Source organism: Oncorhynchus gorbuscha, linkage group LG02 (assembly GCF_021184085.1).
Source record: "Oncorhynchus gorbuscha isolate QuinsamMale2020 ecotype Even-year linkage group LG02, OgorEven_v1.0, whole genome shotgun sequence".
NCBI classification, from domain to species: domain Eukaryota; kingdom Metazoa; phylum Chordata; class Actinopteri; order Salmoniformes; family Salmonidae; genus Oncorhynchus; species Oncorhynchus gorbuscha.
The window spans coordinates 44923892-44950054 of NC_060174.1; the positions used below are offsets into that span (position 1 = coordinate 44923892).

At 46.3% G+C, this 26163-nt stretch overlaps 1 protein-coding gene across 16 annotated transcripts in view; it reads left to right on the forward strand.

The window, feature by feature from the left end:
- mical3a (microtubule associated monooxygenase, calponin and LIM domain containing 3a) overlaps positions 1–24695 on the forward strand; it is a 154831-nt gene extending 130136 nt beyond the window's left edge. For 5 of the 16 annotated variants that reach the window (XM_046310612.1, XM_046310602.1, XM_046310698.1 and 2 more), the window contains 15 exons: positions 154–243; positions 936–1091; positions 1568–1630; positions 5991–6065; positions 6174–6373; positions 6476–8522; positions 8742–8836; positions 13078–13128; positions 14284–14391; positions 14886–14979; positions 15980–16033; positions 16715–16765; positions 21777–21876; positions 22042–22115; positions 22320–24695. In XM_046310612.1, coding sequence (XP_046166568.1) covers positions 154–243; positions 936–1091; positions 1568–1630; positions 5991–6065; positions 6174–6373; positions 6476–8522; positions 8742–8836; positions 13078–13128; positions 14284–14391; positions 14886–14979; positions 15980–16033; positions 16715–16765; positions 21777–21876; positions 22042–22115; positions 22320–22504 — 3443 coding nt within the window. In that variant the 3' untranslated portion in view covers positions 22505–24695. The remainder of the gene's footprint in view (positions 1–153; positions 244–935; positions 1092–1567; positions 1631–5990; positions 6066–6173; positions 6374–6475; positions 8523–8741; positions 8837–13077; positions 13129–14283; positions 14392–14885; positions 14980–15979; positions 16034–16714; positions 16766–21776; positions 21877–22041; positions 22116–22319) is intronic. The other 11 variants (XM_046310689.1, XM_046310717.1, XM_046310627.1 and 8 more) reach the window with 10 other exon arrangements.
- The last annotated feature ends 1468 nt before the right edge of the window (positions 24696–26163 follow it).

A 26163-nucleotide genomic window follows, 5' to 3' on the forward strand; every position in this document is an offset into this window, starting at 1 on the left:
CTCTCTTCCTCCCTCTTCTTCTCCTCCTCTTTCCCACCATGTGTCTCCCTTCCTGTGTGTGTGATGTCTGTGTCTGAATGCGTTTGTGTCTTTCCCGTGTGTGTGTGTGTGTGTGTGTGTTATTATGTGGGCGATGTCTCCCCCAACTGGTAGAGGGGGAGTACTGCCCGTGGGAGCAGGAGCTCCAGTCAGGCATATGGCTGGAGAATCTCCAAGACGAAGAGGATACCTGTAGATTTAAAGGTAGCACCACTGCCTGCGGATGAGTTTTGCAGTTTGTACAATAACTACGAGTGAAGAAACATCCTCATCAATTTGTTTCTTTTTACCAGGCTTTCTCCAGGAGTGTTTTGTTTGCATTATTATGTTGTCTGATTTGGTTATGTTTGCTATTTTGAAGAGAGTAAGAGTGATTTATTTTTCATTCTCTGTTTTACATTTTCAAGCTGAAATATGACTTCCCGTTTTACCCTAACTTTTAACGTTTTTCAAATGAACTTTTTTATTTATTTTTATCTTTCAACTTTGTACTAATCGACTAATACTAAGAAAATGTACAGAGTCAGTTTTAGTCGTTACAGTTTTAGCATGATAGAGAGTGGTGTGATGATAAACATTGTTAAAGTCTTGTTCCTAATGTAATACCTTCACTGTTAAGCTGCTACTCTTGTTCCAGGATGCTAGTGCATGCAGCGTCCACCTTCCTGTTTGTGTTATATCATATACAACTCTACTGTCTCCTACTGGTCTTTAATCACCTCTCTGCCTCCTCTCTCCTTTTCCCGTTCTGTCCTGTCTGTTCCCCTTTCCCTTTGTATTCCCACCCTTCTTCCTCAACGACTGTCTCTCCTCTACTCTCTCTCACCCTTCTGCAACACATATCCACACACATCACCATCACATGTATATGACCCAACCCCTACACCTCCCTACAGCCAGAAACCTGCAGATCCAGCAGGTGCTGCAGCCTGTGGATCCAACGGGCATTAAGAATCTCAGACGAGTCTCCACACTGTCAGAGGGGGACAAGGAGGAGCCTCCTGCCTCGGCCTCCCAGCCATCCACCACGCTCACCCAGTCCCCCTCCACAGGTAACCCAGCCCAGAGGAGCTGATCCCTGGGTACACTACCAGACCTGGCCCCGTGGCTTCTTGGCTGTGGGTCTCCAGGTTGAGGGAAGAGACCAGTATTTCTCATCAGACCGGCTACTTCTGTGTGTCTGAGCCAGGAGGAGCCACCCTGTTAACCCCAACATTAACAAACATATTGTCTATAATCTGTGATTTGTTTTGATTGACCTGCTTTATTTTCTGTGTCTAATTTTTGTCCAGCCTTTTATGTTGTGTCTAATTGTTATTGCGGGGGTCTGGGGTTGTGACTTGGCGGACAAAGACACCGGTGTCACTGGGTCAGGTCAAAGGTCAACAATCACACCCCGGCTTCCTTCATTTATTTTTCTCATTCTTTTTAGACTGTCTAGTTTGGCTTTGTTTTGTTCTGTTGTTTCTTTCCCACGTGTCTGTTGTTTTACGTTCATTTCCTATCCCAATGTTTGTTTTGAATGTAGCCTCCGCCCACACATCCACTCGTCATGAGGCTGTGCGAGTCTGGTTGGAGTCGGTGTCCGGAGGTAGTGCAGTGCGATATATGTGATCATTCTATATGATGATCCCTATATACTTTAGCTCGTAACTCTATGCTACTGTATACCGGCCTTGCATGGCAGCACACACTCACACAGACTCACACTCGCAAGCATGCATGCCGGAATGATGCCACGCAGGAGAGCGTATCTCTCTTGGGGTGAAGCCAACACTTGCACTACCCTTACCACTTCACTCACCACCCAACCCCGCTTCCCTGTGCATCGGACTATACAGTAACGACAGCAAATAGGAGTAGAAGTGGAGACGAGTTGCATAAGGTGTTCTAGACTTGACACATCTATAGCGGCAAGCACCATCAAGCTCTGTGGTCTAAGACACTGCATCTCAGTGCAAGAGGTGTCGCTGCGGGAGACCCACGGGTTGGCACACAATTGGCCCAGCGTCGTCCGGGTTAGGGGAGGGTTTGGCTGGCAGGCATGTTCTTGTCCCATCGTGCACTAGCAACTCCTGTGGCGGGCCGGGCGCAATGCACGCTGACACGGTCACCAGGTGTACGGTGTTTCCTCCGACACATTGGTGCGGCTGGCTCCTGGGCTGGATATGCATTGTGTCAAGAAGTAGTGCGGATTGGTTGGGTTGTGTTTCGGAGGATGCATGGCTCTCGACCTTCGCCTCTCCCGAGTCCGTACGGGAGTTGCAGCTACTGTAACTACCAATTGGGGAGAAAAAGGGGTAAAAGTTTTTAAAAACTGTTATTCTGCCTGGGGATGGGTATAGGTCGTGTTAAAGCCTGTCTGTCGGAGGTCAGGATGTGTTTGGGGTTGAAAGTCAGATCATTCACAGTGTGCCAGGCCAGCCAGGGTAAAGCTCTCTTTAAGCTGTGCTGATAACACATTAGAATGAGTTTCTCTTGTAGGCTACACGTCACACTCACCAGATCTGTTGCAAGTCTATGGTAGGTTGCCTCTGCCTGCACAATGGTGTCACTAGGTGGGGAATGAATGAGGGTGGAGTTGACAGTTAGAGTGCAGTCATTTCTCTGGAATAGTTGTTTTCCTCTGATATTAACAGTTGCATGTTTCTGAGGTCGGGTGACTCCCATTTGAAGCTTTTTGTAGGGCTTTCGTTCTTGACACACAAAAGAAACATACAAACTAGTAACTCTCTCGCCTACACCTGTAGTGTATCGAGCTCACAAGGACGCTTTGGAGGAGGGATACTTTTGCCTGTCCACTGACATGTGATGCCATTAACCCGTTTTGGTTGTGCAATTGCTTGATGCAAGCGTCATGCTTTGTGTTTTGCAGAAATGGATCAGTGCATGTCTCATACCACTAATCATGCCATGATATATGCTCCTCTTTTTGTTTTCGTGTTTATGTCTACATGTTATAATGACGTGTCTGTTCATATCTAACCACAAATCTCTTTTTAAAGTTTGTCCCAGAAGTGTACCTTTCCTTAGCCTAGTCTGTAGTTGTTGTTATAGCAGAGTTTTCAATAATCCCCTTTCGTTTGCTTTTATCTCATTCCTGTTCTTCACGCTTCACATTTACCCAAAGGCATTTTCTTAAGTATTTGTTTAATAACACTTTGTTTCTTATCTTTTTACTCAGAGGTCAGACATGGAGAGGGTTCAGATTAGGGTTCCTTCAAAAAGCAACAAGAAAGAGGACTTTGACACCCACCCTCTCAAGTTGTTCTGAATTCCTGCTACATTATTTTGTTGAAATATAATTTGATCTCTAAGAAATTAAGCTAATTGTATTGCAACCACATTGGCCATTTTAAATGTATAGGATTCAACATTTAACATTTACATTTAAGTCATTTAGCAGACGCTCTTATCCAGAGCGTCTTACAAATTGGTGCGTTCACCTTATGACATCCAGTGGAGCAGCCACTTTACAATAGTGCATCTAAATCTTTTAAGGGGGGGGTGAGAAGGATTACTTTATCCTATCCTAGGTATTCCTTAAAGAGGTGGGGTTTCAGGTGTCTCCGGAAGGTGGTGATTGACTCCGCTGTCCTGGCGTCGTGAGGGAGTTTGTTCCACCATTGGGGGGCCAGAGCAGCGAACAGTTTTGACTGGGCTGAGCGGGAACTGTACTTCCTCAGTGGTAGGGAGGCGAGCAGGCCAGAGGTGGATGCACGCAGTGCCCTTGTTTGGGTGTAGGGCCTGATCAGAGCCTGGAGGTACTGAGGTGCCGTTCCCCTCACAGCTCCGTAGGCAAGCACCATGGTCTTGTAGCGGATGCGAGCTTCAACTGGAAGCCAGTGGAGAGAGCGGAGGAGCGGGGTGACGTGAGAGAACTTGGGAAGGTTGAACACCAGACGGGCTGCGGCGATGGATGGATGAGTTGTAGGGGTTTAATGGCACAGGCAGGGAGCCCAGCCAACAGCGAGTTGCAGTAATCCAGACGGGAGATGACAAGTGCCTGGATTAGGACCTGCGCCGCTTCCTGTGTGAGGCAGGGTCGTACTCTGCGGATGTTGTAGAGCATGAACCTACAGGAACGGGCCACCGCCTTGATGTTAGTTGAGAACGACAGGGTGTTGTCCAGGATCACGCCAAGGTTCTTAGCGCTCTGGGAGGAGGACACAATGGAGTTGTCAACCGTGATGGCGAGATCATGGAACGGGCAGTCCTTCCCCGGGAGGAAGAGCAGCTCCGTCTTGCCGAGGTTCAGCTTGAGGTGGTGATCCGTCATCCACACTGATATGTCTGCCAGACATGCAGAGATGCGATTCGCCACCTGGTCATCAGAAGGGGGAAAGGAGAAGATTAATTGTGTGTCGTCTGCATAGCAATGATAGGAGAGACCATGTGAGGTTATGACAGAGCCAAGTGACTTGGTGTATAGCGAGAATAGGAGAGGGCCTAGAACAGAGCCCTGGGGGACACCAGTGGTGAGAGCGCGTGGTGAGGAGACAGATTCTCGCCACGCCATCTGGTAGGAGCGACCTGTCAGGTAGGACGCAATCCAAGCGTGGGCCGCGCCGGAGATGCCCAACTCGGAGAGGGTGGAGAGGAGGATCTGATGGTTCACAGTATCGAAGGCAGCCGATAGGTCTAGAAGGATGAGAGCAGAGGAGAGCGAGTTAGCTTTAGCGGTGCGGAGCGCCTCCGTGATACAGAGAAGAGCAGTCTCAGTTGAATGACTAGTCTTGATTTGGATCAAGAAGGTCATTCTGAGAGCGATAGCGGGAGAGCTGGCCAAGGACGGCACGTTCAAGAGTTTTGGAGAGAAAAGAAAGAAGGGATACTGGTCTGTAGTTGTTGACATCTGAGGGATCGAGTGTAGGTTTTTTTCAGAAGGGGTGCAACTCTCGCTCTCTTGAAGACGGAAGGGACGTAGCCAGCGGCCAGGGATGAGTTGATGAGCGAGGTGAGGTAAGGGAGAAGGTCTCCGGAAATGGTCTGGAGAAGAGAGGAGGGGATAGGGTCAAGCGGGCAGGTTGTTGGGCGGCCGGCCGTCACAAGACGCGAGATTTCATCTGGAGAGAGAGGGGAGAAAGAGGTCAGAGCACAGGGAAGGGCAGAACCAGTGTGTGAGCAGAACCAGCGGTGTCGTTTGACTTAGCAAATGAGGATCGGATGTCGTCGACCTTCTTTTCAAAATGGTTGACGAAGTCATCTGCAGAGAGGGAGGAGGGGGGGAGGGGGAGGAGGAATCAGGAGGGAGGGGAAGGTGGCAAAGAGCTTCCTAGGGTTAGAGGCAGATGCTTGGAATTTAGAGTGGTAGAAAGTGGCTTTAGCAGCAGAGACAGAGGAGGAAGATGTAGAGAGGAGGGAGTGAAAGGATGCCAGGTCCGCAGGGAGGCGAGTTTTCCTCCATTTCCGCTCGGCTGCCCGGAGCCCTGTTCTGTGAGCTCGCAATGAGTCGTCGAGCCACGGAGTGGGAGGGGAGGACCGAGCCGGCCTGGAGGATAGGGGACATAGAGAGTCAAAGGATGCAGAAAGGGAGGAGAATAAATAATATTCAATAAATATACTACCCAACATCCTATTTGGACCAAACGTTTTTTCTACCAATGTGTAAGACATGGGTAATCAAAAATAATAATAATTGAAAACCACCCACTGAAATTGGATGTTGTGTACTATATTTATTGAATATTATATGAACTATAAATTAAAATGGCCAATTTGGAAGCAATCAATAGCTTAATTTCTCAGAGATCAAATTATATTTAAATGAAATCATGTTGTAGGAATGCTTATCTTATCTGTTGCTAACTACAGAAACCTTTTCAGAACAATCTGTGATCGTGGGTGTCATGACTTTCTGAAATGACATGGAACGACCCATTAGACTGTTTGAACCTAACTGAAAGCTCAGTTGATACCTCTGTTTAACTGTATCTCTCCTGTGCCTTCAGAGCCCTGTGAGGATGATGACCCGGAAGCAGAAGTGGGAAGCCATGATTTTGAGCCAGGCACCGAGATGGACCAGGGTATTAAACCAACTTATTGAGCAAATCTCTACTATTTCGTATCTAATACTTTATTGAGGCGTCACAGAAGGCTTATTAACAACACTGATCTTGCCTATATTATTACAGAGGACATTCCCTCTGACGCGGAGGCGGAGGCTCGTCTGCACCAGTCAGAGCTCAGTGATGCGCTTCCTGAAGAGGACAAGAAGTCGCAGAGTCAGGGGATCACCTATAGCATTGAACAACCTAGTGTCAGTCCGGTGAAGTTAGTTGCGGAAGTTGTGCTCTCGCCAGTCAAACCACCGACTCCACAGCCTGATTTACAGGTAAGAAATGTTTCCCTCTCATCTACTTGTTAGCCATTAGTTCTTGGCATTTAATGACTTCGTCAAAGGCTAAATGCTCCTCTTCCTCTGCTTGTCTTCCAGATGTCTCACACGTCTCCTTCCTACCTGGTCAAATCACCTGGAATGCGCTTTTTCCCAGATCCCTTGGCATCGGAGAACGTCACAATACCCCAGAGGACAGTTCAGACTCCCAATGCCAAGAGCCCCCAATACGCTACCCATGCCCTGTCCCCAATTTACTCCCCTGTTCAATCCCCTATTCGCTCCCAGCCTATCCCACTGCCTGAGACGGTCACCCAAAAATCCCCTGTCAACTCTCCACCCTGCTCCTGCCCCCCGACAGGGAACCCGCTGTCTCCCATCTGTGCCCAGCCACTGCCCTGCCACGAGCCCTCCTCACCCCTCACCTCGGACTCCCCTGTCAGAACTCAGCCTGTCCCTGCCATCACCTCCACTCCGCTAGCCAAACCAGCCTCCTCTGACAGGACTACCCCCGAGCCTCAAAAATCTCTGGACTTCACAGACGAAACCCCGGTGAAGAAGACGGACATCATCGAGGAGTTCTGGCTGAAGAGTGCCGAGATCAGGAAGAGTCTGGGTCTCACCCCACTGGACCGTAGCAGCAGCAGCAAAGCCCCAGAGAAGTGTCATGTTACTGTGGGTAAGGTGCCCACTCCGGACTCTCCCTCGACCAAGTCCTATACCCCAGAGGATCTCTCAGAGGAACTTAGGCCTTCCCCTTCTCCCTTCACCGGTCGCTCGGTCATTCGCAGGCTGAACATTACGGTGGAGGGCCAGGTCATCTCCCCTGTGGAACCCAAGAGCATTGGCTCAGAACGGAGGGACCTCAGCAGCAGCTCCGGCCTAGGCCTCAATGGCAGCATGGCCACCAACCAGACCAGCCAGGCGGCCAGTGACAGCTACCACACTTCCGACTCCACCATGCTCACCCCACCATCCAGCCCCCCGCCGCCCCCGCCCAACGAGGAGCCAGCTACTCTCAAGCAGCAGCAGAAGCACCAGGTGTCCTGGGACAATGGGATCGATGGCCCCACTACACCTGAGCCAGCCAAGAAGCCAGCCAAGGTGGCACCCACCAAGACCAACAGCCCTGTGCCTGCACCAAGGACCCAACTCAGCCCTGTTTCTATGCCAGTATCTGCGCCCAAGCCTGCCCCCAGGACTACACCGGTCACCTCGCCAGTCACCTCGCCGGTCACAGCTCCGGTCACTCCGTTGGTGGTCATGAGACGGGAGAAGAGCAGCAAACCACGTCGGGAGGAGGTGAGGAAGTCATTTGTGGAGTGTGTGGCTGAGATCCCGTTTGCGGACGATGTGGAGGACACGTACGACGAGCGGACGCCGGACACAACCATGGACAGGTTCTACACTCCGCCCAGCAGCAAGCCCAACAGGGAGAGGGAGAAGCGTCCCCTGCACCTGGCCCTGGCCATGGAAAACGGAAAGCCCATTTTTCCTGTGAACCATCAGGCCTCGAAGAGCCAGAAGGCCCAGCAGTTCTCCCCTGAGGCCAAGGAAATAGCAGAGGAACGGATGAGAGCCAGAGAGAAGTCCATCAAGAGCCAAGCTCTGAAGGAAGCCATGGCCAAGCAGCTCAACAAGATGAAAGAGACGGACACTGCCAAGGGCGCCGCCGCCTCGGCTAAAGTGGTGTGGAACGTGGCCTCAGAGACTTCCGGGAAAAGTACTAAGAAGTCATCCGGTTCTCCAAAGACGTATGCAGTGAAATCTCTTGAGTCAAAGAAGGCTGAGACTCTATCAGAGCGTTTCTTTAGCAGTCAGGGTAACAAGAGTCTGGACAGCTCGACCGTCTCCTCCGACGGCTCCGCCTCGGGGGGCAAGAGCAAGAAGCGCGGCTCGCTTTTCTCACCTCGCAAGAACAAGAAGGAGAAGAAAGCCAAGAATGAAAGCCAGCTGTCAGTCAAGCACGGCACAGACGAGACGCCGTCGCCGCCCAAACACAAGTCCCTGTGGAAGGCTGTGTTCTCGGGGTACAAGAAAGACAAGAAGAAGAATAAGGACGACAAGTCATGTCCCAGCACGCCATCCAGCTCCAACACCAACGACTCTGGGAAGAAGCGATTGTCACCTCTCGGCAGGTCGTCAGGTGAGACTGACAGAGAAACACAGGATGTCATGGAGTCTATAGTTTACCATGGTATACCATGGCCTGTAGTTTACCATGTACCACTTGCTTAGAGCAAGGCATTTAGTCTTGATGCCGGTCTTTGGTTATATGTTCCTGGCTAGTTATTTTAGTTATGGTCACATCAAGTCCAGAGAGAGATAACAGTTAGTGATGCTGTCTTTGTTTTTTCCATTCCAGATTTGAAGTCGCGCAGAAACCTGAGCTTCTCTGAGGACTCGGATCTGTCATGTGATGATGTGCTGGAGAGGTCTTCTCAGAAGTCTAGGACAGACGTGAGTCATGCTTGTCACTCAGAGTTTTATCTTCATCCATCACCGGTTCACACTTGAAAACCTCACCCCAACTGTGGTCATTTTTTTGTGTTTTCATATGCTGTTTTAAATCCTTTATATTCCAAGCGGCATACGGACATCTTTGACCTAGTGTCAGGCATTCAGAAGGAAACGACAAAGGAGGAAAAAGCGGGGGAGAGAAAAGGGAAGAAAATAAGGGAGAGGGGAAAAGAAAGAGAAAGAGGTCGGGACCTTGATCGAATCATAGAAAAAGAGGAAGAGGAGGTACTACACTTGGTGCTACAGTGGGATGAATGCTTTTGAATTCCAAACAAGCATAACAATTCAAATGTTGAATGTAAATTACTATTCATTTTTGGGTTATTTTCTGGTTAGAATCCCAGACGCCCTAACTCAACCTAAAACAGTATTATAAAATGAATCAAGATAGGTCCGAAGATTTGCCATTTTATTCTGTCTGCAAGCAAAGTAACACACTATTAGTATATTATTGGTATTAATAGTAGGGATTGGTTGAAGTTCAATGTTAAATGAAAATCTCCATACCATCATATCAAAGCCAATATGACACCAATGTTGATGAAAATGGTCAACTCTTGTAGCTCCCTCCAGTAACCACGAGCACAACCGTTCCTTGATTTTAACTGGCGGCTTTATTCTGTAGTTTTAGTCAGAATTATCTATCACCTTCCGTGATAATTATAAAGTAAATGAAAATACAGTTAAGCACACTCTTACAACCTTCTTATCTTACGAGTGACTTATTAGCTTGGTATAACTCTGAAGTGCTTACATACATAAACAGTTTAGCCGGCGCTATAACAGTATCAGATTAAACGCATGAATAAAGGAAAAATACCTCATTGGCTGCTTATTACAGAAGGGAGGAAATCAAACTTCACACTTATTATTCCTGGCATGAATTCACACGTCATTCTTAATTATTATAACGTTACCGTCCTAAGATACACACTGCAACCTTTACGAACTACACCTGATGACATGAAAACTTAGCTAACACAGCGCGGGATTGCCTCCCCTCCAAAGGTGTGTTTCTACAATACTGTCCCCGTTACAACAGTTTAGCTATGTAGTACCGCTTGTTTGATCATTTCCCCCGCATAGCGAACACGTAAACAATTCAAACAAAAAACGACATAGACTTACAGGTTACTTGTCAGTTACAACTCTGCCTGTGTGAAGCTAGCCGCAATAAGGGTTAGCCACAATAGTGGAATTTGCGATTCGCCTTTAAAATAAAAGACCGCCATTTGAAAGTTCAACAAAATACAATGATTTGTTAATTTGACATATAAATCAGTTGAAATCGCACGGTGGAAGTATTAGACTTTGTAATTGCATTGGGGGCATACTGACCGTGTACACAGAGTATACAAAACATTAAGAACACCTGCTCTTTCCATGATAGACTGACCAGGTGAATCCAAGTGAACGCTATGATCGATTATTGATGTCACTTGTTAAATCCATTTCAATCAGTGTAGATGAAGGGGAGGAGACGAGTTAAAGAAGGATTTTTAAGCCTCGAGACAATTGAGATTGATTGTGTGTGTCATTCAAAGGGTGAATATGCAAGACCAAAGATGTAGGTGCCTTTCAACAGGGTATGGTAGTATCTGCCAGGTGCACCGGTTTGTGTCAAGACCTGCAACGCTGCTGGGTTTTTCACTCAACGGTTTCCTGTGTGTATCAAGAATGGTCCACCACCCGAAGGACATCTAGCCAACTTGACACAACTGCGGGAAGCATTGGAGTCAACATGGGCCAGCATCCCTGTGGAACGCTTTCGTCGCCTTGTAGATTCCATACTCTGACGATTTGAGGCTGTTCTGAGGGCAAAAGGGGGGGTGCAACTCAATATAAGGGAGTTATCCTTAATGTTTTGTACACTCTGTGTATATGCACTGTACAGCCTAACCTATGGATGTTGCACCCATGTAATGGAGTATCAGCCTACCCAGTGACACTCACAGAACTGTGTAGAGTTGACACAAACGGGCAGCCAGGGGGGACACCGGGACCGAGTTTGTGAAATCCTGATCAAGGACAGGAGTTAAATTGAATTAGTTTTACTTGTATCAGTGAACAGTCAAAATATGCAGTGTCTGGCAAATTCAAAAGTGTTTAGTTCCGCAGCTGCTGCTGCTCTGTATCTGTGGAGGTTTATCCATTAGAATAGATGGAGCTCAGGGCCAGAGGCAAGCATTCCTCATGCTAACCTTTTTTAAACACTTTCCAAAACAACTCGTCGTTAATGTCTTGCCCACGGTTCTGATTTCAACAGACTCTGAACGTGTATCGGAGCCTCAATAGGCATGGCAAGCATGACTTCAGGCATGGCTCCAACACTGAATATGTCTGATAGTACAGCATAAAACGTGTTTTTAGCAACAACAACAAAATAACAATGTTCGTTAACAGTGGATCTTTTCACTACAAGGGATCTGGCCCTGTGACGCTCATTGAGGAACATCAGGGGTCATTTATCCAGAATAGTCTCAATTAGTTTTGGTGTTCTGTGGTTTGTTTAGTGTTTGTTGTTTTCTAGAGACGTTGAGTAGTTTAATGTCAGTTCTGTGGAGTGAAATAGTACCTTCTCACTGAAATAGGCAGTCTACTGTATGTAATTGTCACTTATTTTTGTCTCAGACTGCTCTGCTAGTAGCAGTGCAGATTAATCTACACTTAACAAAAATATAAACGCAACATGTGAAGTGTTGGTCCCATTTTTCATTAGCTGAAATAAAAGATCCTAGAATTTTTCCATACCCACAAAATACTTATTTCTCTCATTCTGTGCGCAGATTCCTTTACATCCCTGTTAATGAGCATTTCTCTTTTGCCAAGATAATCCATCCACCTGACAGGTTTGGTGTATCAAGAAGCTGTTTAAACAGCATGATCATTACACAGGTGCAACGTGTACTGGGGACAAAAAAAAGGCCACTCTAAAACGTGCAGTTTTTGTCACACAACACAATGCCACAGATGTCTCAAGTTTTGAGGGAGCATGCAATTGGCATGCTGACTGCAGGATTGTCCACCAAAGCTGTTGCCAGATAATTGTAATGTTATCTTCTCTACTATAAGCCGCCCCCAATGTCTTTTTAGAGAATTTGGCAGTATGTCCAACAAGGCCTCGAAATCGCAGACCATATGTATGGTGTCGCCTGGGAGCGGTTAGTTGATGTCAACGTTGTAAACGGAGTGCCCCATGGTGGCGTTGGAGTTATGGTATAGGCAGGCGTAAGCTATGGACAACAAACACAATTGCATTTTATCGATGGCAATTTGAATGCACCGAGATACCGTGACGAGATCCTGAGGTCCATTGTCGTGTCATTTACCCGCCGCCATCACCCCATTTACCCGCCGCCATCGCCCCATTTACCAGCCGCCATCGCCCCATTTACCCGCCGCCATCGCCCCATTTACCCGCCGCCATCGCCCCATTTACCCGCCGCCATCGCCCCATTTACCCGCCGCCATCGCCCCATTTACCCGCCGCCATCGCCCCATTTACCTGCCGCTATCACCAAATGTCCGTTCCTCCGCGGCCTGCATATTCACCAGACATGTCACTCATGGAGCATGTTTAGGATGCTCTGGATCGGCGTTTACGACAGTGTTTTCCAGTTCCCGCCAATATCCAGCAACTTGACACAGCTTTTGAAGAGGAGTGGGACAACATTCCACAGGCCTTAATCAACAGCCTGATTAACTCTATGGGAAGATGTGTCACGCTGCATGAGGAAAATGGTGGTCGCACCAGATACCGACCCCCCCCACCAAATCTGTATTCCCAGTCGTGAAAATCCATAGATTAGGGCTTAATTTATTTATTTAAATTTCCTGATTTCCTGATATGAACTGTAATTCAAATCTTTGAAGTTGTTGCTTTTATATTTTAGGTCAGTATATTTTTGAGCAAAGTCTTCTCATGAATACAATCAGCTGTTTTGCGTCAATGTTTTCTTCACGTTGTCTCTGGACCACTTGGGTATCTATTGTAAATACAAATGATTTGTGTTCAATGTTTGATGAATAATTCATGGTAGAAATGTAGATTCACCACTCATCACTGCACCCTCATCTTTCTGTTGATGGGGGGGGGCTTTTAACATTGCCTGTTTGATTGTACCCATTTAATCATTCCATTTGTTTGTTTTCTTTTTTCTGTTTGTTTTGTTTTCCCCAAGTCTGTTTATGTCCCTCACGCATTGGCGTTCAAGAGAGCGTACGCCACCAAGGTAGTGTGTACACACATGTCCATTGGCCCACGTCATATTACCCCAGCGCATGCGCCAACCGTTGCACTACTACCCTAACCATCTACATCCATTTTGCCACAGTGGCCACCGTGACCGCATAACTAACCATTACTCTTCAGATGCATGCCACAGCGCCCTCACCCTCTGCTGGTGGTCCAAACTACTGCAGTCCTCAGTCTTCGGGTCACAATGAATGACAACTTTTCAATATGCCTACCCTGTTCCTCTGTCTGCTCCAGTCTGTTGTCCATCACCTTATCTTTTGTCTCTACTGGTCTGATGTTAACCTACTGTTCTCCAGCGCTGCTGTCAGGTCCACTTGGATTCTAGCTACCTCTCCTTGTTGCAGTCTGCTCCTTTTCTATACCACTATCTCTTTTCCTCGATCACTCCAGTTAAAAAATTTAAAAAAGATTCAATGTTTCATTTGTTTTAATACTTTTTTTCCCCCACTCCAAATTCAAATGTTTATTGCATAAAAGTAAGAGCTAAAAGAGGACAAGAACCTCGTTAAACGTACATAGACCAACTCATAAAATGTGTTGGAAAATGTTCCATACATTTCTGATAATTTATAGGCTTGTAGACTGGGGAAATATTGCGAGTTGGAGAAGTGATAGAAGGAAATCTAAGGTATATCATATATTTGTAGTTTTGTCTGTTCAGTTCGGATTGTGTGTTGTGAACTTCAGCTTGTACTAGAGCAGATTGTGGTAGCTGCTCCGTCTATAAGATCCCTGTAGTTAGTCTTACCCTTTGAGCCCTGTCCTAATTATGCCATTTCTAGAATTGGCGAGCTCTTCTCGTACTCTCAATGGTAGACTTTGGTATAAGTGATTGCCACCTCCCAGAAAGAAACACCAGCTTTCTATTTAATTCCACTGTGGAGGAGGAGAGCTATCATTCTCTGGTGTTTTCCTGCGATGTCATAGATTGTTGATTACATTAGACCATATCAGTCACCCCTGTAAGCGCTCGCTGGACTCTTCACTGTAGAAAATGATCTGTGAATGTTCTTTGAACGTTTTGTGAACAGAGCGGTTCCACTGTCCTGTCTTGTGAAGGGCCTAGTTCCCACAGAGCTGGATGGGCCATCAGTCAAAGGCCTCTGACATGGTTGTAATGCTGTTTCAGAAAACCTACACAGAGGAGGAGCTCAATGCCAAGCTGACACGTAGGGTACAGAAAGCTGCCCGGCGACAGGCCAAGCAGGAGGAGCTGAAGAGACTGCACAGAGCCCAGGTAAGCAGCCAATAGGATATTTTGTGTTCGGGGGGGGGGGGGGGGGGGGGACTTTGTGGGTGGATTAAGTAACTTGTGTATGAGTCCACACTGCACAGGAGTGTTTAACCGGTGAACCAAGACTGCTGTGAATTATGAATGATTTTAGCAAGCCCCAATTTGATGTCTTTGAAGATCATCAAAACAGAACTCCCATGCAGAGATCAAGACAATACTAATTAGCTATGCATCCTCGGTGTTGCCGCTCATGAATATTTGATAAGACAAAAAGTAAGCCTATTTATAGAAGAACAAAAAACGGATCCAACTTTGAGACTGTAATTATTAAGAGGGTTTCAGACATGACCTTTAAACTCTTCTCATACAAAAAAAAAAAACATTTTGCCTATTGGAACTGTGTCGGTTCAATCAAATGTGTTGGATCTGTGGGCTATGAGAGACTCTCCCAGACCGTGTATGTGTGTGTGTTCTGAATTGTTTGTTTCCTCCTTCAGACCATCCAGAGGCAGCTGGAGCAGGTGGAGGAGAAACAGAGACAGCTGGAGGAGAGGGGTGTGGCTGTGGAGAAAGCCCTGCGAGGGGAAGCAGGTATATATCTGTCACTCTTATGTCTTCTTATTCTGATTGAGTTATATACCCCAAGGGCCCGCCCCTGGGGTGTGGTCATGCATTTTAAATGTTGGGATTGGGGAAAGAGTTTGGAGATGTTCATTCAGTTTGTTGATGTACGAGTGTCCTATTTGGGCGGATATGATGCTCTTCAACAATATGTTGCTGAATATGTTCATCTCTATTTTACAATTCTATATGTTATATGCTACTATACGCTGCTTGTATACTAAATACATTCTGGTTATGCAAGTACAGATTTGACTGTTTGCCCCCTAAATCAACTCAACCACTCTCAAACGCTGTTACTGGGGGTTTCTTGACCGTGTAACGATGTTCCTCGAAACATCCCTTTTACGTAATAAAAGTGGTTTTGATAGCAGCAGACTAGACTTCTAAAAGTTATGCTTTTCACAAACCCAGTCACCCAGGTTTTGCAATGAATGAAAGTATGTGTTAAATTGATAGAAATCCTACTCTCGGATATGCAGTGTCTGCGGTATCTGTTACTCTGAAGCGATGCATTCAAACCGTGCAAGACAAGGGACTATCACAGACATCTGTACTTTCGCTCGGTGAAGAAGTCATTATTGGTTACTGTAGAACATGACACGATACAATGCTAACCCAGCTTTAGGAGGGTTTCAATGCATGTAAAGTATAGCATAGCTAGAACAGAATCGGTCACTTTTCGAGGGATACATTTGAGTCTCAATATAATCTCTAATTACTTAATCTACATGATGCTTGCTGAATACGACACAAGCTGGCGAATGCTTTCTTATAAAATAGCTATGGTGATTTTCTACACCCCCAAGGATGAGACCAATTGAATGACAACTTTGAGGTGGAGGAGTCGATCTTGATTGGTCATTGTGCTTATTTTACTAAAACCTTCCCCCCCCCCCATCAAATTTCTCTCAAATTGACTGTTTCTCTCAAATTGACTTTAACCTCTCTATTGTCTACTCTTTTAAAGGATTGTATAAAGGGACTTATTGTACTATACCAAAACAACACAAAAGACGATCAGGTATTAGACTCACTGTAGTTTAACACAAGACCCGTACTGTACATGCCATTAGTGGTGACACTGCAACAGTCTTCCATCTCTGAACATTTGATCTTTGTACTCTCATTTATTTTCTGTCGGTCATCGTCTTGAGCTGCATGCGATTAGGAGGATGTCTGTTTCAACATAGATTTGTGTGTGCTCACACTGGATGTGGTTGTCCACATAGCCTCTTTCTAGAAGGGTTCATATGCGCCAAGATTGAGTTGAATTTTGCCCCAAAGGGCTTCCATATCGTGCAACATTGTGTTTTATCTGTTGGTATGGTCAATAATCAAAAGTGGGGATACTTACAAGAAATTTGAACCCACCAACCCTTTGGGTTATATCACAATGACTCTCCAGAGCTGGTGTTGCCTCCTACACACACTGTTCATAACTTGTACACAGAGGCAGTACCCAGCCATACAGCAAATCTATGTAGCCATCCTGTCATTACGGAAAATGCCATGTAGTACAAGCCAATACGTGTACTTGACTGCATTTGTTTTGTGGTGAGTACTTGGGTGTATGTTGTAGTGTGTGTGTGAATGTGACGTGTATGCAATCACATGCATGACCCTGTTGTTGCAGATTGGTGTAGCCCAGTGGTGGCTGTGTGTGTGTACAATAACTCGTATCTCTAATATATCCCTGTTGTAGACTATTGGGGAGAGTCTAATTACAGTGAAATCCTGGACTTGCATCTGGGCGGTATGTATTTCAAATCTGTCGCTTCCAACTAACTAACAGCTAACCCACCTATTTGTCTTCCCCCAGCTATGCTACCGGTCTGGAGCTTGTTTCCTCTTAGCTACGTCCCCTGCTGCTGCAGTAGCCGACTCACCCTCTGATCCCTTCAGTTGTACTTCCAGCACACACAGTCCGAAAGATCACACACGTATCTCGTCTTCTTAAGATAGTCTGATCATTTTCGAAGCCTCTTTGAACATTGTAACGTTAACGCCACTGCATTGATGACATCATATGATTTTACGGCGGTGGTAAACGTCAACGCCTTTATGCTTTGCGTACAAGTTAATGATCACATCGACAAAATACCCAGCTGGAAAGTAGTGCAGCCCTGCCTCTTACTGACCCCTAAACTCCTAACTAAACCCATGGCCTGGCCCTTGACTAGCCCCTAGCCCATCCCTACTACCTTAGAGCTGTGTGCTGTGGTACTAAATCCATCCCTGTAGTCCCAGCTCTGGTGCCACTGCTCCTCGGCCTCTACCATACCTGCCCCGTTGCATAACTCCCTGTACTATACGTGTCCGTGCTGAAAGGCACCCGGTTCCCTATATAGTGCACTACTTCTGAACAGGGCCCCATATGGTGCATTACAGTTTACCAGGGCACATAGGGCGCTGGGCCCTGGTCAAAAATAGTGCACCACACAGGGCCATAGGGCTCTGGTCAAAAGAAGTGCACTACATAGGGAATAGGGTGCCATTTGGGACACAGCCTGTGATTGTCCAACAGAGTCTCCGTCTTATTGACCCAGGGTGGATGTGGTGTGTGTCCGTCCGACTGTTGGACTGTTATTCTCTCTGTGATGATGCTGTCCAGCCATGTTGTCGTTGTCCCCACCCATTAGACAGGAGATGGTGTGGAGTGTTGTAACACCGGGAAATATCTATCTGGCCATTGTCCCCCCCCAGATTTTAATATGATCACATTCATGAATTTCATGCCCCCTTTGACGATTGTTCTTCACATTCTCACTTTGTGGTTTATCGTGCCTCGGTTCAATTGCATGCCACCATCATAAATGTTTAGTTTCTTGAGATAAGGAATCCATTGCACAGAAGGTAAGTATTTCTGGAAGACACCATTGACACTTGGTTTGATCCTCCAAACTGAATTCCGTGGTCTCTAGCTTTTGGGCTGTGTGGAGGAGAAGGTGTGCATGGTCTGCATTCTGCAGGTTGGGGCTGGTCTGGTACAGTGTTGGCCTGTCTGGTAAAGTGATGTGGGCTGGCAATCCATCGGACTGGCTCTGGCTGAGTCGTGCTCCGCGACACAGGCTGTTGTGAGAAACAGCATGGCTGTGCTGTGTGTGTAGTAGCCCTGCAGGGGGTGCTAAAAGCTAGCGAACAAAACTGTCATGCTCTCGCTTTTGGCCAGCAGGGTTGACTGCAGCGACACATCTTGTCTATCACTCCATTTATGACCATAATCACCTCCAATAGGCATGCTAGTTTCACATTCCACTGATTCTCAATGATTTGGAAATTCATATACATGTTCTGTTACATAACTTTGATTTCATGATGAGGTGCGAGGCAGAATCAATCCGCTCTAAAATCTGCCAGCAGTAAGTGTATAAGCGATAGCCTTTCTTGTTTGAGTCGAGAGTTACGATGATTCTACATGGTAGTTCTTCCGACACATCCTCCTCCTATCCTCTGTGATAGTCCCTTGTGGTTCAATTTCCCCGCATTCCATTCTCTCCCAGCTCTTTCACCCCAGGTCTCAGACTTTTCAGTACATTGTGTGAGTTTCCTGTCTGTATCGGTGTGTGACAGTCGATGACACCATCCCTCCTCTTCACGTGTCCTATCAAGATCCTTCCCATTGTGTGTTCCTGGGATAGAAGGCTCTTCCTTGTTGAGAAAATTCAATTATTTTGTCTATTTTCCACTTTACTAACTCTACTATATCCAGCAGATAGTATGAACTCGTTTTCTGTGAGAACATTCTCACAGAGGTTCACATGCATTTCTACGAAATGCTAATTTGCACTTCAAAATAGCCGCAATAGCGTCAAAAAATACAAGTTATGTTTACCTGGAAGAGCTGAAATATTTTCAAGGATGGAATAATGAAGTCATCTGAGCGGGAAATAGTTATTTTCTATTTCTGTAAACCGTTCGAGTGATGATGAATATAAAGCTGTTTTTATTTGGATGAATCCAATTTGCAGAGCATTGTCAACACATCACACAACATTGATGTTGCAAAAGCTCCTGTATAGCACCATAGAACTCTGTGGACACAATACTGTCTTGCTGAGTTTGAGGGGTATTATTCAAATGAAAGAAGATTATTTTCCCTCCCGTTCTCTAGCCCTTTGTTTTTTCCCTCCCTCCCTCCCTCCCTCCCTCCCTCCCTCCCTCCCTCCCTCCCTCCCTCCCTCCCTCCCTCCCTCCCTCCCTCCCTCCCTCCCTCCCTCCCTCCCTCCCTCCCTCCCTCCCTCCCTCCACCCCTCCCTCCCTCCACACAACTGATCTCTCTCACCTCCTCTCTCAAGGTGTTTTCAGTTCTCCCCCTAGTGCTCTCACTCTTTTAGATTTTTATCCTCACTGTTGTTTCTTCCTCACCTTCCCCCCTCCTTCACTTCCTCTCACGCTTTATGCCCTCTACACTTTCTTCTCTGTGTCTATCACCTCTTCTTCCACTCTTCCACTCCTTGGCACTCTTTCACCACGTTGTGGAAGTAGTTGAGCCTTTTGTCGGGACCCCTCGCCGAAGACCTATCTCCTTCTGCCCCTGCTGTTCCCCTGAAGGTAACGTAATCTATTGCCTCCGCTGCATCCGGTTGCTGCTGGTTACCATGGCAACCGACCACCAGGATCCAGAGCCGGGCTCCTCCCGCCTGGTCTCCCTCTCCTCCTCCTCATCCTCTGTGTGCCCGGGCTCAGTAGATTTCCTCATGTCACCGTTGTGTATCTGCCATAGTCGTATCACACTACATTCAACACACTGTTATGTAGATATTTGGGAACTTGCTGGAACGGTGTAGAACATAAGGACAGGACATGTCTATGCTACTGATGTACTTTTGGTTTGTTGAGCTAAGGATACTCAGAAACCTAGTTCACATTGCCAACAATAGTACTTTTAAAAGGTTTATATAGTGACTGTCATGAAACAACCATATTTACATTGACGTTTCCATAGACCCTCTCCCAGATGATCTTGCCCTTGAGTTTAACAGTCTCAGGCAGAACATGGGTCAAAGCCCTCAACCCTAGTAAACAACTATCGTACACACCTTTTTCCATCATTCTAAGTAGCTGCAGCTAAAAACAAAAGCTAAAGGGGAAAACTCCTCTACTTCAGTGTGAAGTGTTTAATCAACAGCATGTCCTCTGTTTGCTGTAAAACTAATGGACATTTGCACGACTGAATGGTCTAGTCTCTCTATAGTGCGTGAAGGCTGTCAGACAGCCTCTGTCCCTCGACTATAGTGTGTTGCAACTAGACCGTGTGTGACGAGGTTGTGGGAAAGAAAACGAAATACCTACGTCTGACACGTCTCTGTTTTGCATATTCTACCAACATACAGATTAGAAGATACGTGGAACTTCTTCAGAAGCCTGCTGATCAATGTAGCAAACAAAACATGCCTGTGTGTGTTCTGTGCGATCGGGTTTTCAGGCTGGTGTGTTTTTATTGCTAATTCTGTGGTTCTTCTCTCCTGTGTTCTGGGAACCTGGGCTGAGGGTGGTGGTGGACGAGGCGCAAAGAGAGAGGGAGAGAAAAGCAAGCACATTTTTGGATAAGTTAGCATATCCACCTGTTTCCATCTCTTCTTTGTCCTGTCTGAGGAACCCTGCTTTGCTTCTCTCTGTCCTTGTCTGTTAATCAGCGAAAGCCGGCAGCAGCACCCAAGAGCACAGCCATTCGATTTTTGTGTGTACTGTGTTTTTCCTTTTCGTTTTGCAAGAGACTCAACCACTCCAGCTAAGTACGTCATGCTGCATCAATGGTTTGCCCCCCCCCAGTGTCTCATTGAAACCGCTTGGCTCCACCTGCGTGCGACAGATAGCATAGCATGGACTGGCCGCCTTTACAGTGGCACAAGGAAAAAGGTTCTGCGGCCCCTGGCTGCAGTAATGCATGCCAAATGCCAGTAGAGGCTTCCCTCTCAGGCAGACCTAATAGGAGAGTGTGATAGCTTCACTATTGGTCGAAATGACAGATCGGCGTCACCATTTGACCCAGTTGAAGCTGTAGGGAGTATGAAATAATTCATAACATGGGTGTTATGAAACCACTCCGCATAAATAGGATCCGACAAAATCCTTTATTTCTGCTGGTGGTTCATTGTTGCATGTAGGGATGTCGAACTTCCATTGAGATATACAACTATTCTGGTGTTCTCTCTGTGTAAAAAGTCCATAGGTTCCATGGGTACAATGTGGTGGAATAGCCAGGTTTTCTACTCCCTACCTATGGCCTTCTCTGTAAGGGACACACACACACACTGGTAGGAGACGTCCACTGCTCTGAACATACAGTGGTCCTCTGTAGGACAGTTGGTAGAGCATGGCGTTTCCAACGCCAGGATAGTGTGTTTGATTCCCAGGACCACCCGAATGAGAAAAATGTATGCAGGCATGACTGTAAGTTGCTTTGGATAAAAGCATCTGCTAAATGCCATTTATTACTATTATTATTACTATATCATAGTACAGTAGCAGGGGTGTCTGTCTCAGAAGTCCAGATTGAGTGACACACAAATTCTCAACTTTGCAACACCCAAAGTTGAAATATCCTCCACGCCATCTTCTGTGAGCCGTACGGCCAGACCATCCTGACCCCTGCTCAACAGTCCGGTCAATCATACCCACCTCATCATCCATTCCCATTACAAAGACATCTTGGCTTGGCTGTCAATGCGTTGCCCGTGTCGGTGTCTGCATCAGAACCACCTAGAGCTTCCTCTGCCCTGCCGTTTCCCTCACTCCCCTTTCCGTGTTGCTGCTTCTTCCAGGGATGGGGAAAAAGGACGACCCCAAGCTCATGCAGGAGTGGTTCAAACTGGTGCAGGAGAAAAACGCCCTGGTGCGATACGAATCTGAGCTTATGATATTGTGAGTTGACCATTGATATCCTTTGTTATAGGCCTACTGAATGTTAACTCTGCATCCAAATACGCTACTGTAACAAAAAGTAGACCGACATCATTTAGACTTCAGACATAATACAGGTCCACGGGTGTAATAGTTGGGCCGTAAGTCTGTCTTTCTGTCCCCCAGTGCACGAGAACTGGAGCTGGAGGATCGTCAGAGTCGACTGCAGCAGGACCTGAGGGAGCGCATGGCAATTGAAGGTGAGGATCGGCATTTTTCAATTCAATACATCTTTATTGTACCGAAAGGGCAATTTGTGTGCAGCATAAAAAAACATGGAAAAGCGGGACAATGTGAAAAAACATCCATGGTTTCATCAAATTTCAGTGAGACTCCTTTCACTTTCCTCTCCACATGTGAGCTCCTGACTTATCTGTCCCTCTTTCTCTCTTTTTCATCCTCAGACCACCTGAAGACGGAGGTGGAGCTGGCGCAGGAGAAGCACATCCTGAATGAGATGCTGGAGGTGGTGGAGCAGAGAGACTCCCTGGTAGCCCTCCTGGAGGAGCAGAGGCTCAGGGAGAAGGAGGAGGATAAGGACCTGGAGTCTGTCATGCTCTCGAAGGGTTTCAACCTCAACTGGGCCTGACACTAGAGGCACCATCCACCCCCACTCAGATAATACACTACCCCTCCCCTGTGTCAGGGCTCAGTGAAGACCTAAATCACGGTTCCATGCGTACAGAGCGGAGTTGTCCTGTCACGGCCCTTCTGTTGGCGAATGTGCGCAGAGTTGTCCTATCACGGCTCCGCTGTTGGAGCAGTCTAAAATGTTTACATATCTACTCTGCCACCAGGCAGGCATCATTACCTAGTGGTATCTCACCTCACGGTGGGAGGAGCAACTACAGCCTGGACTTTCTCAAAACCTCAGAAGGTCTTTTGACGTGATTCTCCAGAACGGGGAACTTACCTCCTCTAGGAAGAATGTTTTTTATTTTTTATTTCTTTTAATCTCGATCACACAAAGGGAAGAAAGAGGTTTGGTCCTGCTGATGTAAAGGAATTCAATATATGACACCGGTTTCTGTATATTGAATGTGCATAACACAACACATTAAAGAAGCTGTGGTTTTATCTAAGCTGTGCCCTTTATCTATCGATTATTAGAGTTTCTGTAGAAAGGGGAGGAGTGGACCGAAGCCTCTGGTCTCTCTCATCCTAACCTCATGACATCCTCTGCCATTGTGAATGCTGACTGAGGGAGGGACATCCTCTGCATAAGCTGGCTTTCTCTCCAATTACACAGTGGCTTCCATGTTCTGAGGAGCCAATGAGGATCACACTCTAAAAGGCCCATCATTTTTTTGCACAGAGATTCACACTAAGAGTCAACGTTAAGGATCATTGAAATCTGGTCACTTAGTTGTTTTCAATTGTGTATTTATTAGCGTTGTTTTACAAAGAACCTGAATTAACTGTTTTTGCTATTTTCGTTCATGGAAGAGAGTGCCTGAACTGGTGGCTCAACAGAATGCACTTGTGCTCTCTTTATGACATTGACAGCAAGGAAACTAACGGAAAACTCCATCACCCAGAAGCCAGTGCGTGTCAGGACTGTATGCTGCTGCAGACTCATATAGAAACATATCATGTGTTAAAGTGCACGTTTTGTCATTGCAGCCGACTTTAAAGGCGAGTCAGGACTGACTGATCTACAAATCACCTTGCATCATAAATAACTACTCAATATTATTTGTAGCTCAGTCAGTCACCATTTACCCATGATACATCACGGTTTTGATGCTCTAACCTGTAGCACAGATGAATTGACACATGCACACTTCAGCAAGCAACCCACTTGACACATCTCTTAGGCTCCTAGTTCTGAGTGACAATGTGTCCTTCTCCATACGATGCCTTTCCCTGTATATCACATAAAAATGTCAATTTATATAATCAGTTGCCCTTATTCAATACTAATTGGCATATACTGTACTGTGAAATATCCTCAGTGTAGATGAAATGTTAAAAAGAGAAAGCAGTCGAGTTAGTTTGATCTCAGAAGAGGCCGTGTCTTATTGGACTTGCACAGTATATCGTGTTATCATCATAATACCAGAAGTGAACTGACACGTCACTAACTGGTGTCACAGTACAGTTGTGTCAGTGAATATTTTGCAATATCAAAGGGGATAAACCACAGAACTCAAACACAGCCTCTGGCTTCGCTATCCCCGGGGCTGAGGTATATGACCTGCTTTGGAGCAAAATGCCTTTTTCATTTGTTTTAATATTTTACAGTTTTCTTTTGAGTTTCAAACTTGTATGTATCCCGCCAGGGTACATTTGACATTTTTTGTTAATCCTTTTTATACAACTACAGGTCGCCAAACAGCAGTCATGAGTAGAAGTGGAGACACGAGGCTGCTCTACTGCTCGAAGTAAACCGCTTCTATTCAGTCACAGGAGCATGTACATTTGTTTGTCATACGAACCTACTGGCCTTTCTGCCAAACTGTAAACCTTTGGTTGGTCACCGTTTTTGTTGTTGTTGCTGTATAGAGTTACACACCGTGAGAATATGTGTAAGAATTCAACGGAGCTGTGAATAGATTTTAAAAAGTTACATTTCAAGGCTTGGTGTTTTAGATGGTGTGTGATACGTTTGACAGATTGTATTGATATTTATTAACATGTGTGCAAAAATGTATCATATGTAAAAAATGAATCCTAATTTTTAAAACACATGGCAGATATGTAAATGCTTATTCATGTAGCAAAAATGCATAGAGTGTTGGATGTATGCTGAAACGGCAATAAAACCATGCAGTTATTTAAAAAAAGTATGTTGTCTCCTTTTATGAGTACCGTAATTTCTGAGTACCGCTACTTTATTCCCACACTTTGAACCTCGCAGTTTATACAATGACGCGGCAAATTTATGGATTTTTCCTGCTTTCACAAGATTCGTGCCGCCAAAAAACTGAGCACCGTCACATAATGTGACATAAATCAAGCGCGCTCAAACTTCCCATCATTCTGATTACGGTAGTAATTTTGTCACCCTCATCATGGCAAAGACACGGAGAAATGCATATGATGCAGCTTTCAAGTTGAAGGCAATAAATCTGGCTGTTGGAAAAGGAAATAGAGCTGCTGCATGGGATCTTGGCCTTAATGAGTCGATGATAAGACGTTGGAAACAGCAGCGTGAGGAACTGACTCAGTGCAGAAAGACAACAAAAGGGAAGAAAAGCAGATGGCCCAAAGTATTTGCAGCCACTTGACATCAGTGTAAGTCGTGCATTTAAGGTGGCGCTCCTTGTTCAGTGGGAGGCTTGGATGACAAGTGGGGAGAAATCCTTCACTAAAACGGGCCGCAGGCGAAGAGCATCTTCTGGTCAAGTCTGCCAGTGGGTCCTGACAGCGTGGAGCATTGTCAAAAAATCCACTATCAACGGGTTTCGAAAGGCTGGACTGCTGCGTGTTGAAGGGGCAGCATGAGCTCAGCGGGTATTTGCCTCCGGATGAAAGTGACGAGCGACAATGAAAACGATCCAACATCGGATGAAGCAATTCTGAGGCTATTCAACTCCGACACCGAAGGAGATGACTTCAGTGGTTTCAGTGCACAGGAGGAAGAAGATAGTGACCAATGACTTTCTTGGTAGGCTACTTTTTTAATTTGTTACAAGCCGTGTTTCGTTTAAAGGCTGTGTAAAGTTAATTTGTTTCAATGTACTGGTAGGCACCTGCGGCTTATAGACATGTGCGGCTTATTTATGTACAAAATACATTTTTTTATAATTCAGTGGGTGCGGTTTATATTCAGGTGCGCTTAATAGTCCAGCAATTACGGTAAGCTTTTATATAAAACCTATTACAAGTAGTGTTGGAGACAAAAGGGGGTCTTGTAGGAGCATCCACCTGAACATTGTCACTCCTCTTTGGTCTGTACCCTGTGAACCCCGACCCGGTACGTCAAGTACACTGAGGTGCCTGGGAACTTGCACCCTGGAACAGGCTCAGGCTTGGCGGAGGAGGTAGAACTGCGCTTGGGTGAGGCCGTTCTCACCTCTCTGGCGGTGGTGACATTGTCAGGCCATCCGCTTCTTCCTCTTCACCCCCTGGGTGGGGTTTGGGACAGGCTGGCTCCTTGGTGCCATGGATGGGATAGGATGCTTCTTAGACCAGTGGCCCTTAAGGTTCTCTGCTGCCCTGGGCTCGCAGCCTGGGGGGCTGGGCATCTGGGGATATTAAAGGTCGAGGGGGGGAGGGTTGATCTGGTGCAGCTTGGAGGGCAGG